The sequence below is a fragment of the Xenia sp. Carnegie-2017 genome, unplaced genomic scaffold (assembly GCF_021976095.1).
Source record: "Xenia sp. Carnegie-2017 unplaced genomic scaffold, XeniaSp_v1 HiC_scaffold_14, whole genome shotgun sequence".
Lineage (NCBI taxonomy): Eukaryota > Metazoa > Cnidaria > Anthozoa > Malacalcyonacea > Xeniidae > Xenia > Xenia sp. Carnegie-2017.
Genome location: NW_025813447.1, coordinates 11,851,011 through 11,868,038, shown reverse-complemented (window position 1 = coordinate 11,868,038; position 17,028 = coordinate 11,851,011). Strand labels below are relative to the sequence as shown.

The window sequence follows — 17,028 nt, the reverse complement described above, 5'->3', positions numbered from 1 at the left end:
TGCTAAAGTTTTAAAGAACACGGTATACCACACATACCACAAGATAAGCTGGCTGGCAACTGATCTGGTAATACGAATCTGATCGGGTTTATATCAATTTAAGTTTTCAAAAGCTTTTAGATCGATTTTTTGATCTAGAATTGCTTCACAGACAGTCGGCATTTCTTTAATATGAAACAAAACTAAAAAATATTCACATAGTAAAACATTGTAAATACACAAAACTGGCTCTAATTTCAATGGTGTAAGTATTTTCCAAACTTTCTGGACATGCGTGAACTTGTATTCATTCTTATAAGCTCGCGAATACAAAAATTTGAAATGACGCTACTTTTAGTACTTTTTCAATAATCGTTTTTATACAACTGTTGGAAAGTCAAATATAAATATAAGAAATTGACGAGCAAGTAAGTCTAAATGGCAAAGCATTATCATAAGTTATTTGGATAACTGTTGCTGCAGCCACAGAAAGCAATGTAAATAAGTATGTACACAATAAAAACTCCTTCGAAAGTATTCGTCAAAATCATTACTTCCTATGGTTGTAGCTGACAATGATAAACAAACAGACGTCTTAAATTTTCAAAGACTTGCGCTGTACATAGCAACATTGCCATACAGTGGCATATTTCTAAACGACAGTTTCTAGTGACCTAGGAATGGAAGGGTTGCTAAATTCATTTACCAGATACATCTGTATCATGTCGCCAAGATCCTTTCTTTCCATTTTCTCAAAGATTTCTTTGAGATGTTTCAGAGCATCTACCGGCGACATTCCTACATTGCATTGCCATTCTTTGAGAACTAAAACTGTGGGACTAGTGACTAAAGGATTATGAGATTGAAGGGAAGCCAAATGTTCTATTTCATTTCGATTGAAGCCTAAATGGTTAGCAAGGTTTTTCCAGTTTTGAAGAATTGGTGAATTTTGATCTAACTTTTGTTTCAACTTTGTCTCAAGATCGTACGAAATGAACAGTGAATCATAATATTGTGCATTTTCCGTCCGCTGTTTTGGTTGGTTACTCATTTGAAGTCTTTTTCTCTAGTAAAGAAATAATTATTGAGAAAACAAGTAAAGAAATATTTGAATGAACATACTCTAAAATCACTTGAAATATATTTTCAAAGCAAATTAAAATAACAGCAATATAATTATATAATACATAATCTGTTTGTTGTTATTTTTTGCCAAAATATTACCTCAGCTTCAAATGTTACTGACAAATTTACAGCCACTGATGAATCATGCTTGCAGTTTTCTTGTCTTATGATAAAATCACAGGAGATTCTATCTGGTTGCTGCTCAAACAGTTGTTCAAATGGAAATGTAGTGCATAGAGCATTCGTTTCGCATGCTCTGCAGGTGTTGTAACTCTGGCTCTATAAGAAACAAGCTTAGCTAAAATATAACAAGAAGATCTTTTCGCGACCATGAAGATGCAAGCAAATTCTAAAATCAACGTACACGTAAAATCTTTTCAGAAATGAAAACCTTACTTGTGTAATACCACGTGACGATTTCCATCCTTCAGTTAAGTCACGAACATCAATTGTGAGATTGCCACCTTTCTTATAAAAAATCATCAGCTTAGTACCGTCACAGAGAGCCCCTTTCAACTTTTCTTCGTCGCTTTCAATTTTCTAATGCAAAATAGAAAACGCTGTACGTGAAAAACACAACAGCATTTAGATATTCCCTCTGTCTCCTAGGGTGAAGAACATCAGCATTTAGTTATTGTTAATATTTACCTTCTGCGCTACCAATGAACCTGAAAGACTTGGAATGAGGTACAACCTCACAGTAAAATCTTCTTTGGGTTGATGGAGAAAGGTGCGATACGCAACTACGTTGAACTTTTTAGCCTTTACTTTACCGGAAATTGTGTACCACGAAAAATGGTTCACATAAAGTTTGAAATAACTGCTTCCCATGGAACAGAATATGTCATCATTCTTTGTCTCTTTCTTGTTATTGAAAACATCTTTCCAATCTGGAGGATCACATGGGGATGTATGGCTACACAGGACTATGTAGAAATGAAGAAAAATTAGGAAATATCAGAAAAGGAATTTTGTGCAAAATTCTTACGTGGTAAATTACAGCTTAAAATGGGTAAATAATATTCCAATGTCCGTGATTGTCCATTATCAAAAAAGAGAACTGATTTTCAAAACAATTACATTAAACGCTCCGGTTGTGAATAAAAATATTTACACTGTAGCTACTTCCAGAACATAGCCTACCGAACAAATTTATGAGGAAATGTTATTTAAACCTCTAAAATTCTCCTGCATGTCATCGTCATCAAACTTAACAACACTGTGAGGTAATACAAGAATGACGGGAAGGTTGAAGATAAATCCATGAGGACCACAAGCAACAACATGAGAAAGCAAACTTTCTCCATCCTTTAAATTTTTTGGTTTGTATTCTTCGTTATCCAATAAACCAATGTACACAGTCCTAGAATCACCAACATTAATGGCACCTCGAGGTATGATCAGCTTTACTCCTGTGTCGTTCAAAAATATCGTACCACCATTGTGGTCAATTACACAGCTCTTGAAATACCTGGAAAAAACATATTTTGAAATGTGCACTTGATCTTTCTTGTCTTATACATTGCATCATTACTTGCTGTGTATAGGTATGGATACGATAGTCATTACCTTCTGTCAATGTTGTGAGGTTCACGCGGTTGTTCGTATCCAGGACATGGTATCTGAGTCTGGCCTACAAGAGATGCGTCTAAATGATCACGTGAAAAGGAGTGTGCGAATTGTTTATGTACTTCGATGTCGGTCAATGGATCTTTGTCAAATCTTTCCTCGTTCTCATATTCGTATGTTGTATGTCTGAGTACATCGTGTCGTGTAGGATATTGGAGCATTTCAGGATTTGGAGACGTCGGTGAGTGTTCAGAATCTCGAGAGTGACGAGGACAACAGCCATGACATCTATGACGTCCTGTACGACAGCTACTTCCTATAAGATGGATTTTGTTCAATATATTTGTGGTATATTTATTCATTAGCTAAATATGGTTCTTTATTGTGTGTGTGCAGAACACTCATCAACAACATCTTTTTTTGAAACTTAAATGTTTTTCTCCTTCTGTAAATATAAGATCATTGTACGGTTTTTTGAAGAAATGTGTCTATTAATTTTATACTTTCAAAGTTTTATTTTGACGATGAAACATTTAAAACAGATTTGCATAAGTATAAATAAAAGAAATTCGAATATGAAGCTGCAAGTTGACTTTTCTTTCGACTATTTATTGCCAATAATAAGTAGTTAACATTTGGTACATTTACATTTACTACATTATCAACTCACGAAGCACAACTGTCGAACATTCACAACGATTCCTTTTGGACTTGAAAACTCTGCGAATCAGATAACTGATTATAACGACAATGATGGAGAAAACGACAGCAATGCAAACTGAAATCAGAAGAAGAAGAAAAAATTCTTGTTAATTGCAATCAACTTGCACTTGAGTGTTTTATTGAAAATTCTATACGTCAATTAACAATCACTCAAACAGGCAAATGTTTCATTATAATACAGTAATAGAAAAAGCGTGAACTTGCAACAAAAGAAAACTATGGCAAATATAATTTCAGTTTGACAATTTGAAAAAATAATTAACATTTATTATTAAATTTTATTGCATGCTTTCGTTTAAAGTGCTTGTACACCAAAGACCAGAGTTTCCACTTCAAAATTCTAAAAAAAATTCTTTCCCGGAGAACGACTATGGACTGTAGCAAGGATCTGCAAGTGGCTCTAAGGTTTTGACATCAAATGACACTGTCTGAGATTTCAGCATTGGCAATACGCAAATTTTATAAGCTAGTTCTTTTGTTATTTAATTTAATGAGTTTATGACGCTAATCTTAATCATGCATCCAGTGTCTAAAAACGTATCAGTGGCACGGTATATATACGTATAAAGTCTAAATTCATTTATAAAAACATCCAATTACCAAAGAACTTTGTTCCAAAGATTTGTTTCCTTTTACGCCAATTTTTTTTATTTATTTCGTCTGAAAAATAGCAATCCACGTTTAATAAGTAAATACTTTCTATATAAAAGCAATAATTTTGAAGCAATTTTCAAAACCAAGTGATTTCAATAGTTCAACCTTCGTCATTGAAATAATCATATGTTGAGTTCCCAAATAGTGCTCCTAAAACAATGAGATAAATAATGTCAAGAAAAAATATGAAACAGCGATAGTAGTCTCTATTTTTTACCGGGTTGTCTCTCATTTTTCACTTTGCAATTCTCGCACACTTCTACGAGAAAAGATAAAAAAAGGAATTCTCAATAGAAACTGGATTTGAATTATGAAAGTTTGCACGTTTCATATTTCAAAACTCACCAGTAAGTATAACTTTGTACAAACGGCCTTTTCCTTCACCAGCAATGTTTGTAGCAACGCATTGATAAATTCCTGAGCCATTGACATTATTTCTACTTACATACAATACAGAGCCTATCATTTTGTACGTTACATTTCCAATAAGCACCTGACTTCTATCACCAATATTAAGTGGCACGCCATTTTTGTACCATAATACAGCAGGCAAAGGAAAGCCATTGACGCGGCAATGTAGTTGAATAAATTGTCCAATTGCAACTTGACTATAAACTTTATTGACTTGATGGTAACCCTCTAAGAGAAGAAAGTTACAAATAAAATAATTTAAGTAAAACAGTAAGCTAATATAAGAATTGATGTTCATTGACGATTATGGTTAACAAATGACTTTAACCTCTTTCTAACACGTTTCAATTTTTTATTGAATGTTACAATGTTCCTCTCTTTTCATGTTATGCACAGAAAATTTTCCTCTCTCTTATGAACTGAAATTAAGTCATACAACATTTACAAAGTACGCTCCTTCACAAATCTTAAAGAAATTCTTTGTCTAGTCGTTACGAAATCTAAAGTCAATTGCTGTAGTTTATTAAAATTTAGCACCAACACGTCAAAGAAAGAAAAGATGAACACACAAGATACTTCAAATCAATTACATTTTTAGCACTCAAAAGTCACAAGAAAGTGCCTTTCGTCTAACAAAAAGCAATTTCACTAAGTTTAGTGAAATACTTTTACATAATCCACCCTTGCATGCAGTCACCATTAAAAATATTAATAATAAGTATAATAAAGAGAGGCAGCACATACCATGAAATATATCATTATTTAAAACCGTCATTGATTCCCCACGAGGTCTCGTTTCTAGTTCACGGTTGCCAACACAACAGCACGTAAAATTATTGTAATTTTTCACATCTCTCCAAAACAGTCTGCGTACAGTATAGATGCATGTAAATGAGCGTCTGCAATCGGAGTGTTGTGAGTCCAGACTATTTTCTTCAAAAGGTATTGTCGCTCCGTCTATTTCGCACCGCATTTGCAAATGAGCAACACTAGCTTCGAGAGAACAGTATAATTCATATGCCGAAAGACTTGGTTTTGCAATGTAAGCCATATGTAATGGTTGCCTTTCGTTTTCTGAATGTATATTTATACCTAGATTAAATATAAAAATCAAAGAATAATGCTCAATTGTGGATATCATTAATCATTGTTCGAGTATAGAGAATTGTTGAGTGGTGATAAGTGTTTTCGCATAAAAAAATCCATTTCAACTAACACATTTCGAAAAATCCGATGCGTAAAAGAGTTTTGTGTTAAATGATAAAGTAAAATATGTATCAATAAAATTCAATGGCTGCTTTGAGATTTGGCTGAGGTTTTTCTACTGAGAGGCAAGATAATTGGCTTTATGCATCTGGACTAGTACGATCAAAAGACAATCTTCAATGATATATTTATACACACAAGACTCACAATGAGAACTTTAGAGTTAAGAAATGAATTAATTTTATTAATTTTAGATCGAAAGCACTTGCCAACAATTGTACTGAATGCTATAGCTTGAGCCGGTATATACTATTCGAAAAAGGGTCGAAATTACTACATAATATTTCATCATTATACCACACACAAACTTCCAAATCAACATTCAGTGGTCTGGTTATCTTACAGTTACGTTAGCAATAATTGAGGAAACTAATATTAATATATATGCAAGTTATAATAATCCTTAAATGAACAATGGATTTCAGAGAAACTTAACCGGGCAGAAAACATGCAGTCAGTGATGATGATCGTTTAACGTTTCAATTGTATGAAAACCATGTTTTTGATAGAATGCATGGTTTGTAAAGGAGAGTATGAAGAAAACAGTTGTTCAAACAACAGCGTCAAACATCCGTTAATACAAACCATTGCATGACAGCGAACACAAAGATCACGGCGATTATATGAAAACCACGCAATATTTTTTGTTCGATACTAATACAAATAACTAATGATATTATTACAATATCTTTCTTCAACTTAGAATACAACACGATAAGGTAATACTTTTCTATTCTATTAAACTTTGTTAGCAGTTTAAAAAAAAACTCACATCACCAAGGAAAACATTCCATCATAAAAATAATTAAGTCACGCGAAGTAAAATTTAAAATGAAACTAATCCCATCTTCGACAAACCAAATTACAGCCTAGTAAATTGTAATCGCTTTCTATTTCATTCTCGACAATATCCGAGTTAGTCGATAACATTACCTTTGTGGTGACTAACGAGAGTGAAGAAATAAACGAGGAAATGTGAGTAACGTAAAATATATTGCCATAATTGGGTAGAGAAGACAAGAAATTACCGACGTTTGCAATTTTTAAAACATATAGAAAGATACCAAAGACCTTTTCTCCAGACGTATAAATCTTTGCCTTGTATCTTATAGTATTTCAGTTCTTACCAAATTCAAATATGTCGTAAAGATAATGAAAATGTCAAGTTTAATATTCACTTACAACACATAAATGGTACAGTTACATATACCTGTACTAATATATTCGCATTTCACAAGTTCAGCATACAAATTCCAAATATGAATAAAGGATAACAACACAAGGGTTGTAGAATCCATTGAATTGAATGTTCGACTTGCCGTATTTAAAAGTTGTCTATCTGTAGATTTTTTATGACACACAATGTAAATATGCTTTGTGTGGATCCACTTACAATTCAAATTTAAAAGTGATTCCTCGAATATACGAAATTCGATACAATGCTTGGCAACGGGAAATGTGCTCAGCAGGCAGTGACCAAAATGTATTATAAAAACATAAAAAACACATGACTTCAAACATATTTCCATAACTATGAATTATGAAAATGAAGAAAAAGTGAAGTACCGTCATGAGCGTTGATAAGTTTGTTTATATATAAAACAAGCATTTTTATAAGCAAGCTCTATTTGAACATGCTACATATTTGATAATTGGCAGGTGCATTTTGCCAAAAGTTGTATGCCAGCTTTCTCGCAACTTTGATCGTTTCTCGGAATCTACTTACGTCACTTCAATAGAACCAGGCCCCACACTACCTGTATACCGGGTTTCTTCTCTGTGATAATTTCGTCCAACTACCTCTCAGCTTAGTTTGCTAAGCGCTGGCCCAATGAGAACTAAGCAGTTTCAATGGATTTATCTACCGATGAAGTACATCCTGGACATACGTGTAATGTTTCATGTATAAACAGGTCACATTCAAAGCAAAAGCGTTTACAGCACTCTGGGCATTCGTATATCTACAGAGAAAAAGAAATAAAAACTATATTTTAGCCTTGATCCATGCAAATGTATTCAAATTTATATTGACCAATGCAAATGTATTCAAATTTATATTGACCATGCATATGTAATTATTAGGTGACCAAATAATGTATTTGTTACAGATAAACAACAAATGTTTTCAGAGAAGAAATCTAAGGACAAGTTGATCTATCACCGAGGCATTTTTTAAGGAATTTTTACAACTGGTTGTAATCTCAATAAGTCTGTGTGTATTTCATGAAACCAATTCAAATATCGATGTATTACAACTAATAATAATCAAAAATTAATCCTTTACAATGACAATAAGGGCCATATTCTTTCTACCAAGTAATCAAAGTTCGCTGTTGCGGGAAGCTTGGAGCCGACTGAAATAATGATTGTAAACGTTGTAAGAAATAATTAAGTGTAGAATGATCAGGAAAATTCTTCAGGGGCAAGATCAAAACTTTCATTCTTTCCAAAATATTGCACGTTTTGTAATCGATCTCAAACGTTTCTCGAGTTATTGAAAAAACTCTGGCTCAAACAAATGGATATTAAACTTACTAAATTTTTGCCCAATGGTGAATCACAACCAGAACAATTCCTGAAAAAAAATACGAATACATCTAAGAAAACGGTTAACATACTTATACAAGGCAGATTTCCAAGAAACGGTTTGGAAAAACCGAACGTTTTTAACCAAGCTATTTTGTTGTGTAGTTGCTAGCTATTTTTTAGTTAAATGTAAAACTAAAACTACATCGTTTCATAAACTCACTTTTGCATCGACTGTTCGTCCGCTGTAACTTCTGTGAATTGAGGCAGAGGAAAAAGATGTTGAAAAGATCTTGCCAAATGTGGAGCAGAAACGAGAGTTAAACCTGCAAAATTTAAAAATTGTTCCTCTGTTCAGAATGCAATTTGAGGTTGCGACACTGATGACAGACTGTAAAATATTACTTTAAAAAAACACGACTATTTCAAATGGAAATGTTCCCTGAGATTAAACGATATGTACAACGTCTTTTTCATACGAATTTATAAAATTGAAAACGGCACAAACTGTAAAACAAAAGTGGAGTAAGACGGTGTAGTCTAAATGATAAATCGCAGTTACTTTTCACTGTTATTGGAGTGGACGATAATAAATGAATCAAAGAGCAGGCGGGCTTATTACACGAAAAATAGGTACACACGCGTACGTATGGGTAGCCATTACAATGAATATATCGTCCCAAAATGGTTGGGTGGAATGATGTGCACAGTTCAAATTAGATATTTCATGTAAGTTTTTCAGCATAATACAGTTGTAGAGGCTGATTACAATCTCCAGCACTGTCGACACTGCGACTTCATATTAAGACTTTCTACCCTCGAATAAGTGCAGAAATTTTAACATAAAAGAGCCACACTTACCACAAGTTTTGCATTGAACAGGAAGCTCACAAAATTTACTGTCGCACTGTAAAACACACATGAACAATTCATCACGATTATCACGATTTTATTACTGTCAGCCTTTGGTGTACATGTTAGATACAACGACGCTGTTGTAAACAGTTGTACTTGTATGTACATGTTAGATACAACGTGTACATGTTAGATACAACGACGCTGTTGTAAACAGTTGTACTTGTATGTACATATTAGATACAACGTGTACATGTTAGATACAACGACGCTGTTGTAAACAGTTGTACTTGTATTTGATTTTATGACTTAACCTGTGGACAAAAGTAGCCAGAACGATTGACATCCTTACTCCATTCACCATCAACATGACTACAGAAACGAGAAAAAAAACGAAGTCACACAATAAATTAAGATTGTAAGATTTGTGCATGAATGTCCTCTTCAATCTGTCCGCATTCAAAATATAATCAAAATTCTTTCAATGAGATACATATGGATATTTTTTATCTACATAATTGTTCTTCTTAATTTCTCGTAATACTTAAACATATACCATAAACACAGTGACGGTGTTGGGCTCATAATATGCCGAGGAAAGCCTACAAAATAAAAAAAAAACACTTGAAAGTTGCTAACATGCTCGGCTACAGAGGTACGCACCAGCATAAGTACTTACCCATTTTTATAAGAGCAGCTTCTACGTCAACCTATGGGAAAGAACATGTTACAAAAAACCATAAAGACTGAGCTCACCAAGTCACCATTGTCAAATTACAAAAAAGCCCAGTGTTAAAAATATTTTACCCATTGTCAAAAAATACTGGAGCCGCAACAAATAGAAAACAGAGGTCAAATCTGTGGGTAGTTTTTTTTAGCCAGTGCTCATTCATCCCTATTTCTATGCTATCAAACTTTCATGATATTTTACACATGCAGCAAAAGGGCCGCATTTGAAACAAGTTTTAAGCACATTTTCTGGTATAATTTACAAGATGCCAATTCACATATCATAATAAACGAATGATACCATACAATTTTATTTCGGTACGCAAGACGCACGATGAAAACCTACTACAAGTCCATAAATACCATACAATTTCATATCGGTACGCAAGACGCACGATGAAAACCTACAACAAGTCCATAAATACCATACAATTTCATATCGGTACGCAAGACGCACGATGAAAACCTACTACAAAGTCCATAAATACCATACAATTTTATATCGGTACGCAAGACGCACGATGAAAACCTACTACAAGTCCATAAATACCATACAATTTTATTTCGGTACGCAAGACGCACGATGAAAACCTACTACAAGTCCATAAATACCATACAATTTTATTTCGGTACGCAAGACGCACGATGAAAACCTACTACAAAGTCCATAAATACCATACAATTTTATTTCGGTACGCAAGACGCACGATGAAAACCTACTACAAGTCCATAAATACCATACAATTTTATATCGGTACGCAAGACGCACGATGAAAACCTACTACAAAGTCCATAAATACCATACAATTTCATATCGGTACGCAAGACGCACGATGAAAACCTACTACAAAGTCCATAAATACCATACAATTTTATTTCGGTACGCAAGACGCACGATGAAAACCTACTACAAGTCCATAAATACCATACAATTTTATACCGGTACGCAAGACGCACGATGAAAACCTACTACAAAGTCCATAAATACCATACAATTTTTATTTCGGTACGCAAGACGCACGATGTAAACCTACTACAAAGTCCATAAATACCATACAATTTTATTTCGGTACGCAAGACGCACGATGAAAACCTACTACAAAGTCCATAAATACCATACAATTTCATATCGGTACGCAAGACGCACGATGAAAACCTACTACAAGTCCATAAATACCATACAATTTCATATCGGTACGCAAGACGCACGATGAAAACCTACTACAAAGTCCATAAATACCATACAATTTTATTTCGGTACGCAAGACGCACGATGAAAACCTACTACAAGTCCATAAATACCATACAATTTTATTTCGGTACGCAAGACGCACGATGAAAACCTACTACAAAGTCCATAAATACCATACAATTTTATTTCGGTACGCAAGACGCACGATGAAAACCTACTACAAGTCCATAAATACCATACAATTTCATATCGGTACGCAAGACGCACGATGAAAACCTACTACAAAGTCCATAAATACCATACAATTTTATTTCGGTACGCAAGACGCACGATGAAAACCTACTACAAAGTCCATAAATACCATACAATTTTATTTCGGTACGCAAGACGCACGATGAAAACCTACTACAAAGTCCATAAATACCATACAATTTTATTTCGGTACGCAAGACGCACGATGAAAACCTACTACAAGTCCATAAATACCATACAATTTTATTTCGGTACGCAAGACGCACGATGAAAACCTACTACAAAGTCCATAAATACCATACAATTTCATATCGGTACGCAAGACGCACGATGAAAACCTACTACAAAGTCCATAAATACCATACAATTTTATATCGGTACGCAAGACGCACGATGAAAACCTACTACAAGTCCATAAATACCATACAATTTTATTTCGGTACGCAAGACGCACGATGAAAACCTACTACAAAGTCCATAAATACCATACAATTTTATTTCGGTACGCAAGACGCACGATGAAAACCTACTACAAGTCCATAAATACCATACAATTTCATATCGGTACGCAAGACGCACGATGAAAACCTACTACAAAGTCCATAAATACCATACAATTTCATATCGGTACGCAAGACGCACGATGAAAACCTACTACAAAGTCCATAAATACCATACAATTTTATTTCGGTACGCAAGACGCACGATGAAAACCTACTACAAAGTCCATAAATACCATACAATTTTATATCGGTACGCAAGACGCACGATGAAAACCTACTACAAAGTCCATAAATACCATACAATTTTATTTCGGTACGCAAGACGCACGATGAAAACCTACTACAAGTCCATAAATACCATACAATTTTATTTCGGTACGCAAGACGCACGATGAAAACCTACTACAAGTCCATAAATACCATACAATTTTATATCGGTACGCAAGACGCACGATGAAAACCTACTACAAAGTCCATAAATACCATACAATTTCATATCGGTACGCAAGACGCACGATGAAAACCTACTACAAAGTCCATAAATACCATACAATTTTATTTCGGTACGCAAGACGCACGATGAAAACCTACTACAAAGTCCATAAATACCATACAATTTTATATCGGTACGCAAGACGCACGATGAAAACCTACTACAAAGTCCATAAATACCATACAATTTTATTTCGGTACGCAAGACGCACGATGAAAACCTACTACAAAGTCCATAAATACCATACAATTTCATATCGGTACGCAAGACGCACGATGAAAACCTACTACAAGTCCATAAATGTTGCACTTAAAGTTAAATGTGTAAAAGTTACAAAGCATAAAGAGACTAAAATGCAGACGAGACAAAAAAATTTGTAGCAAAAGGATGAAGCTCAGGAGATGACGGTAACAAAGCTAAATATTCTTAAGCAAAACTGCTTACAATATTCTGTTTTTTTCTTCTAATTATTTATCTTTGGAAATGTACATTTTTATTTGTGAATAATACTCTGTAGCATAGTGTTTTGTGGCAGCGTGTACGACAAAAAATTTTTTATAAGAACTAACCTTTGCAGCGGGAGGTATGACATGTTGCATTAACACATCTCGATAGTGTTTTTCGTCCAAAATTACATCGTAAGTTCCTAAATCAAAAATAAGAAATCAGCAAATCATTTTAAAACAGCGCTTTGTGATTAAATGAACAAAAACGTAGTTAAAAAAAAATAAAAGAAAGATGGAACAATCTTTATAAACAATTATATAATGAAACAATTATATGACGTAAATGGAATTTGAAACAACAAAAAATCCATTCAAAAGTCTTTATGGGTGCAAAAGTATTACTATTGGCGTAGATTTAGTAAAATTCCTGGGCATTTTATGACCATCCATGTCATTTTTCAACAAAGTATTTCAACATACCTATCTATAGTCAGTAAGTTACGTGTAAGGGCAAGGGGTAGTGCAAGGATTATTGGGATTTGGTTCAAAACATTTCAGTTAAGCATTTCATTATTAAGAATTCCTATGTTTGTACCATCAGTTGTCGCCGAAAGCTTTTTGCAAACTTTTACTTCGGCAGCAAGCCCGATAATAGAACAACGTATCTTGAATTCTTTAAGTGACTAGTAAAAAGATAACACAGAATTTCATTATCTGGCTAATTCAACACACGACTTATGATGAGACAATATATATAAGTGATAATTCTGCTTTAAGTAACGCACTAGAGATGGATCTAGTGTAAGTCAAAATTAATTAAAACAACTCGTGTTCTAACCAATTTGCAAAGAATGAAAATTCACGAATCGAAATGCTTTTTATGTTTTTCAAATGGAAATAGAAGGAATGTGCAGTAGTAATTCTTTTTCCGCTACATGCAACGCTGTGACCGATCATTCAGAAAATGTCTTGGCTATTTATTAATAAACAAGAATGGCATTTGATGTCTAATCTAATTAAAAAAAGGAAAAGAAGCTCCCTCCGAGAATAAAAGTTACTTTTTCTAACAAAATTTGGTCAAATGAGCTCAAACACTTCTCTGAGGGATGAGAGACTCTAAGCTTATCAGACCAAACCTAAAAATGAAAAATTTAGTTATGACAAACACAATGATTGTCACCTCAAACGTTTCCATGACGTCACCCGGATCACAAGTGGTCAAACTACCAAATACTACGAGAATTTCACGGCTCGCATGCCCGGGAAGATGCCTAGAAAAAATATATATTCGAATTAGTACATGCTCATAAGTGACAACGACAGTAATCTCTTTCTACAACATATACCATAGGTCCAGTTTGTTGAATAATTTCGCTAAAACAGTGCTGCTGGCATTTATCTAATCAGACAAATGCCCAGGTGAAGAATAACAGACTGCCTTATGATGGCTTAAATTAAAGAGCTTTTTCTTTTTTGACATGGTGTATAATCAGAATTTGAGGGTGTTCTTCGTAAAACTTTTCTAGTTTCCTTCAGCGAAAAGCTTTAAAAAAGGCAATTTGTAATCCAACAGGAGATGAGTATAAGACGCAATTATATGTAGCTACCTTAAAGACTTCTTCGCTGTTTCCAAAGCATTTTGTAGGGAAGGTTGACCTTGGCAAACGTTTGGTTTTTCTTTCTTTAATAGAGCTGACGTATGTAGACGAGGATTACCTATAGTAATTATTCGTGGTCACGGAAAGGATGGAATTATTATAGGTTTAAAACAACGGTACACATTAAATCTTCGCGATTATGCCAGGGAAAGAGTTAATATAAAGTAACTACAATGATATTCATCACCATGGAAATGACGTTTCTCATCACCATGGAAATGACGTTTCCCGACGAATAGAAGTAATACGAGAAAAGACATCAGAATTTAATTCAAAAAAACTGAAGTATGTGAAAGTTACATACGTATGAAGATAAAAGTTAAAACCCTGCAAGAAAATGTCATTTAAATAAAATTTGCAATCTTTCTACAAAAATCATTTGACCATAATAGATTTATTTCACCAAGACTATTCTTCCTGGAAGATTACTTTTTAAAATAGACACGTAAATTTGAGAGCAAAAACAACAAAATTTGGGCATTTTTATACCTGAAGACACTCAACTAGCTATTCACTAACTTACCACTTAGTTCAGTCAGTTTCTCAGCCCTCTTGTTAAATGTCACTATAATACCTAACTAAAAGGAAACAAGTACCTTGAATAAAGCCAATGTAAAAGGAATTTTAATTTCTTTCAAAATTCTCACCTGTGATATAGGATTCTGATCAAAGTACTCCACAATAAAATTTTGCAAAAGCTATAAGAGAGTGGAAACAAATATCTTCCCAAATTTCCTGGATCTCCTTGTACTGCTCTGGACGTGAATACCTCACTCAGTCATAAATTATTAGAAAAAAATCATGGCAACAACCAACTGGATCAACATGCACCGCTCAGTTTAAAATTATCAGGAAATCATCTGAGCATGCACAGTCTGCTCAAGCATTTGTAGTCCTCTTGACCATTTGCTTGAGTTCATATTTATGCTATGACCAAATGCTTGAATTTACAATGCTTTTGGGATAACTGGCTCCCTTCGACTCAACCAGCTATTCGAGCTCATGGTCGTGGCAAAAATACAGAAACTCAATTTAAATCACAAAACCCTTAAACACCTTAATAAAATGCAAAATCTTCATGCTAATTTTCAGTGAGAGCATAGAAAAAATTTGCAACATATTCCGAGAACCTTTCATGAAAGCTCAACATGAAATAGTTGACAAAAATTTTCTAAATAAACATACCTTGATGGTACACACGATCCTAGATGGTTTAAGATCAGCTTCCTCCATTGCTTTTGATAGGTCAAGAATAACATAAAGATGCCGCATCTTAAATAAGTAAATATTGAATACTCTCTTTCTTCAAATATAAAATCAATATTTCTTTGTCAGCAATAATCTTTGATTTTTAAGAGAATGCACTAACCATACCAAGACGGATATTCCCTGGTTTGGCCAAGAACCTAAAAAACATACAATATAATAAGACATCCTAAAGACAAACTAGACAAAATCACAACCAGTGGCGTATCCAGCCGCAAATTTGGTCCTGCTATGTAAATTTTTCTGTGTTCACTAACTCTAGAAACAATAGATTTCTAAAGAAATGAATAATGTTAATGATCTAAAATTTACATAGCAGGACCAAAACTTGTTGGCTGGATACACCACTGATCACAACTAAATAGAAATGTAGATCATCTGTGTAATGAGCCAACTGCTTACCTTCGCCTTTTGGCCCGCTGAATAAAATCATCATCAACAAACTGTAACCCACCCTGAGCATCTTCCTGAATAGCTTCCCTAAATATAAAATTTGGTTTAGTACCCCAACATATAAGAGAAACCATATTTGAAATAGCATCATCATGTAAACTCAAGAATAGAGTTTAGCAAGATGACAAAATTTTAGCTTTTCTGAACATAATATGTGAAAAAAAAATCTTGAGTTGACAAGATAATGCAATTTGGGAATTGGAATTGGATAATGCAATTTGAAAATGGTTTTTGTACTGTACCATGACTGATGACACACTTCAAGATTATAGGGAAAAACTTATTTTAGATATCAAATGTGACAAGATATAACCAGCTAATATTGAGAAAATTTATTTATTTTGTGTATGTATGTTTCCTCATGGAGTCATGGTTGGGAATCAAAAATTTAAGTAAAAAACGACAATATTTATAGCACAAACTAATCTTAAGTATCACACAAACAAACCATGTTTTTTCATATTGATTCAGCCATCTATAACCAGCTTCTTCCTCGTCGTCGTGAGCCATAATTTCTTAAATATCCAAGAGATGGAAACTTTTATCTTCTCCTCGTGTAGTATTACGTCAAAGTTCACACAAACGACAAAAAGTTCATATTATTACTATAATTATATGCTATGTGTAATTTTTAAGATCGGAAATTTGACGGAAGACCTCGTTACAACTCGGAAGTTACCGAAATTACTTGTGAATTTATGTACAGTTCATTATTCTCAAGTACTTTCTATCGTTCATTTATATTTTGCCCATCTGAAGGTTGTGCACAGACTTTGAAGAAAGTCACGAAAACACACAATTTTGTGTATTTTCTTTTAAGTAAAATTTTCGATTTTGGCAAAGAATGTTTTCCAACAAAGCTTCAATTGTTCGTATCCATTTTCGTGAACAACCAAAATGTCCAAAAAGGGTAGAACATTGACTGAGC

The 17,028-nt window shown here is 33.9% G+C and overlaps 2 protein-coding genes across 3 annotated transcripts; both read right to left on the bottom strand.

The window, feature by feature from the left end:
* Positions 1-211: 211 nt before the first annotated feature.
* LOC124435543 lies at positions 212-7,339 on the bottom strand. The gene is made up of 13 exons (XM_046985523.1): positions 6,938-7,339; positions 5,206-5,553; positions 4,396-4,689; positions 4,268-4,309; positions 4,156-4,200; positions 3,997-4,056; positions 3,344-3,451; positions 2,674-2,989; positions 2,280-2,575; positions 1,753-2,030; positions 1,501-1,644; positions 1,204-1,383; positions 212-1,045 (listed from the first exon to the last, which is right to left on the bottom strand). Exons 1-13 carry the CDS (start codon positions 7,254-7,256, stop codon positions 632-634), a joined length of 2,844 nt encoding a protein of 947 aa, XP_046841479.1. The 5' UTR covers positions 7,257-7,339; the 3' UTR covers positions 212-631.
* LOC124435545 (general transcription factor IIH subunit 2-like) lies at positions 7,299-17,001 on the bottom strand. 2 transcript variants are annotated; one of them, XM_046985527.1, is made up of 17 exons: positions 16,549-17,001; positions 16,050-16,127; positions 15,751-15,787; positions 15,567-15,653; positions 15,029-15,079; positions 14,905-14,959; positions 14,331-14,439; positions 13,904-13,994; positions 13,319-13,406; positions 12,847-12,923; positions 9,788-9,818; positions 9,665-9,710; positions 9,423-9,480; positions 9,115-9,160; positions 8,477-8,579; positions 8,263-8,302; positions 7,299-7,688 (listed from the first exon to the last, which is right to left on the bottom strand). In XM_046985527.1, exons 1-17 carry the CDS (start codon positions 16,608-16,610, stop codon positions 7,566-7,568), a joined length of 1,182 nt encoding a protein of 393 aa, XP_046841483.1. In that variant the 5' UTR covers positions 16,611-17,001; the 3' UTR covers positions 7,299-7,565. The 2 variants fall into 2 exon arrangements, with proteins under 2 accessions (XP_046841483.1, XP_046841484.1); XM_046985528.1 differs by lacking the exon at positions 15,029-15,079.
* Between the last annotated feature and the right edge of the window lie 27 nt (positions 17,002-17,028).

Excerpts from the sequence above, each read along its gene's own strand:
- LOC124435543 (XM_046985523.1), bottom strand. The coding sequence starts at position 7,256 with ATGGAAATATGTTTGAAGTCATGTGTTTTTTATGTTTTTATAATACAT. Across the intron at positions 2,576-2,673 it reads CCTCACAACATTGACAGAAG|GTATTTCAAGAGCTGTGTAA; the intron begins GTAATGACTATC and ends TGTTTTTTCCAG. Across the intron at positions 1,645-1,752 it reads GTTCATTGGTAGCGCAGAAG|AAAATTGAAAGCGACGAAGA; the intron begins GTAAATATTAAC and ends ATTTTGCATTAG.
- LOC124435545 (XM_046985527.1), bottom strand. The coding sequence starts at position 16,610 with ATGGCTCACGACGACGAGGAAGAAGCTGGTTATAGATGGCTGAATCAA. Across the intron at positions 9,819-12,846 it reads TCATACCTCCCGCTGCAAAG|GTTGACGTAGAAGCTGCTCT; the intron begins GTTAGTTCTTAT and ends TCTTTCCCATAG. Across the intron at positions 9,711-9,787 it reads AGCTGCTCTTATAAAAATGG|GCTTTCCTCGGCATATTATG; the intron begins GTAAGTACTTAT and ends TTTATTTTGTAG.